We start from the raw sequence: 2,418 nt of genomic DNA on the forward strand, positions 1-2,418 counted from the left end.
AAAAAAAAAAAAAAAAAAAAAAAAGTTGGCTATCCTCATCTTGCCCTTACTATTCTTACCTCTTAGGTGAGAGACGTAGCCTGTTTCATCACTCACAAAATTAGGAATAACGATAACCTACCTTATGTAGTAGCTGTAAGGATTAAATTTCAATCAGAACCTGGCTGTAAAGCCTCACCAGCATCTCCGGGCTTTAGAGGGCCCTAAAACAGGACCAGAAAATACTTCATTCACTTCCTGTCTCATCATCTCCACTGCCCTGGGCTACAGGCCAGCCTGGAAATCTTTTTCAACTTTCTCATGACTCCCAAAACATACTTTTTAAGCCATAACACACTCCACGTGAGACACAGCCTGTCATCACCTTTATCTACCACCTACCCCCCACCTAAAAGCCCTATTTGATACCCTCTTCCATCTACACTTCTGCCCTTCAGATTCACCACAAAAACTTCCTTTCCGGCCTGCCTTCATCCCCACAAACATCCTCTCCTCCTTCCTACGGCAAACTCTAGAGGGAGAGCCTCAGGACCACACACTGGCATTGCTGAGTGCTGTATAACCTCATGAACGATCGGGAACGTGACATGAATATTTTGCTAATCAAGAAGACTCTATTTAAATACTTCATTTTACACCACAACCCCACCACCATCAGACAAAAGCCTATGAAAATTCAAATTCTTGTTGGCAACAAAATGGGAAAAACTAGAAATGGAGATTAATCTTAGTGTCTGCTCCATAAGTATGTTTTTATTTCCCAGCACTTCCTTGCCTTTCTTGCAGAGTTCTCCTTGTCTCCTTTACTTTTGTTTTGTAAGTCTCTCTTCAAAGCTAACTACTGTTTGACTTTTTTTTTTCAGCAAGCATGTTTCAGATTTCTTTAACCACAAGCATTTAACCTGAAAAAAAATGTATTTTTAAAGTCTTGCATTACCTTATAGCAATTGCTTTTTGTCCTCTTTAGACCACAGAAAGCATTACAATTAAAAGACAAAAAGCGTTAGAGATGTTTTAAAAACCAAAACGCAAAGCACTCTTCTCTTCGTTTTTTTAAGGAGCAGGTCAAAGGGAAAGGCAGAAAGCACCAAGAAGGCAGTCGTCCCTTCAGTAAAGGAGCCAGCTGCTTGGGGATCCTTTTCTGTGGCTAGAGATTTGTGGGGCAGGGAATGACGGGGAAGAGGTGAAGGTCACGGAGTCAGGAGGAGCAGGGTCTTTGCGCGTTTAGGAACATCCCTTTTCCCTCAACCTGTGATTCTCATTTTTCCCTTCCCACACAACATCACTCCCCAGTTTCTTGAAAATATTATTTTTGCTCATATTTTTTAAGAGTAAATCCTAAAAAAAGAAGGTCCTGCCTTGAAATTTATTTTTCAAATAACATTTTTGCAGTGTTCCATTAAGGAAAATTTAGAAAAAACAGATAAGGGGGAGGGGGGAGAAAAAAGGAGAAACCTTCTCCCCTATACAATCCCATCACCAGCAGATGACCAGTGTTCATATTTAAATGACTTTCCTTCTGAATTTTGTCGTGTGTGTATATTGAATAATTTTTTAAGCTTTTATTTTCATGCCAGAAATCCTAATCCAAGTATCATTTCTCCATACCTCCAGAACAGGTATATTTACATTTTCCATCAGTTGTTGCAGAAGATGATGCAGAGCCCAAGGACAGAGGGTCATTGCCAGAACCACCCATTACTGACGTGGAATCACAGGTGCTCAGAGAAAAACTCACCACCAGCACCTCTACATTTGAAGCTGCCTCTGAAGTTGAGGCCCCTTTAGAGCAGCAGCAGAGAAATCTCAAAGGGGAAAGGCTGAAGCAGTCCCCCGCTCAGGGGAAAAGCTTCAGGCAGATGGTCATCACCCTTAAGACAACTCCCACAGGGAAGAAAGACCATGAATGCAGTGAATGTGGTAAAGCCTTCATTTATAACTCACACCTCATAATCCACCAGAGAATCCATTCTGGAGAGAAACCCTATAAGTGCAGTGACTGTGGGAAAACTTTCAACCAGAGCTCAAACCTCATTCAGCATCAGAGAATTCATACAGGAGAGAAACCCTACGAATGTCATGTGTGTGGGAAGTCCTTCAGGTGGAGTGCTCACCTTGTTCAACATCAGAGGGTTCATTCAGGGGAGAAGCCCTATGAGTGTAACGAGTGTGGGAAGGCCTTCAGTCAAAGCTCATATCTAAGTCAGCATCTGAGAATCCACAGTGGTGAGAAACCTTTCCTATGTAAAGAATGTGGGAAGGTCTACAGATGGAGTTCTGAGCTTATCAGACATCAGAGAGTTCATGCCAAAAAAGAGCCTTCCCAATGGACTGTGGGTGAGAAAGTCTCCAGACAGAATTGTACCTTTGTCTGATCAGTTTTAGGACTATATTCCATAAAAGTTATAAGCACCTTAA

General features: G+C 41.8%; 1 protein-coding gene across 1 annotated transcript in view; it reads left to right on the plus strand.

Moving 5' to 3' along the window:
- Positions 1–2,418, plus strand: part of ZNF232 (zinc finger protein 232) — a 16,754-nt gene extending 14,336 nt beyond the window's left edge. The window contains exon 6 of the mRNA XM_024735467.1: positions 1,615–2,418. Within this exon, the coding sequence (XP_024591235.1) occupies positions 1,615–2,375 (761 nt within the window). The 3' untranslated portion in view covers positions 2,376–2,418. The remainder of the gene's footprint in view (positions 1–1,614) is intronic.

Source organism: Neophocaena asiaeorientalis, unplaced genomic scaffold (genome assembly GCF_003031525.2).
Source record: "Neophocaena asiaeorientalis asiaeorientalis breed wild unplaced genomic scaffold, Neophocaena_asiaeorientalis_V1.1 scaffold129, whole genome shotgun sequence".
NCBI classification, from domain to species: domain Eukaryota; kingdom Metazoa; phylum Chordata; class Mammalia; order Artiodactyla; family Phocoenidae; genus Neophocaena; species Neophocaena asiaeorientalis.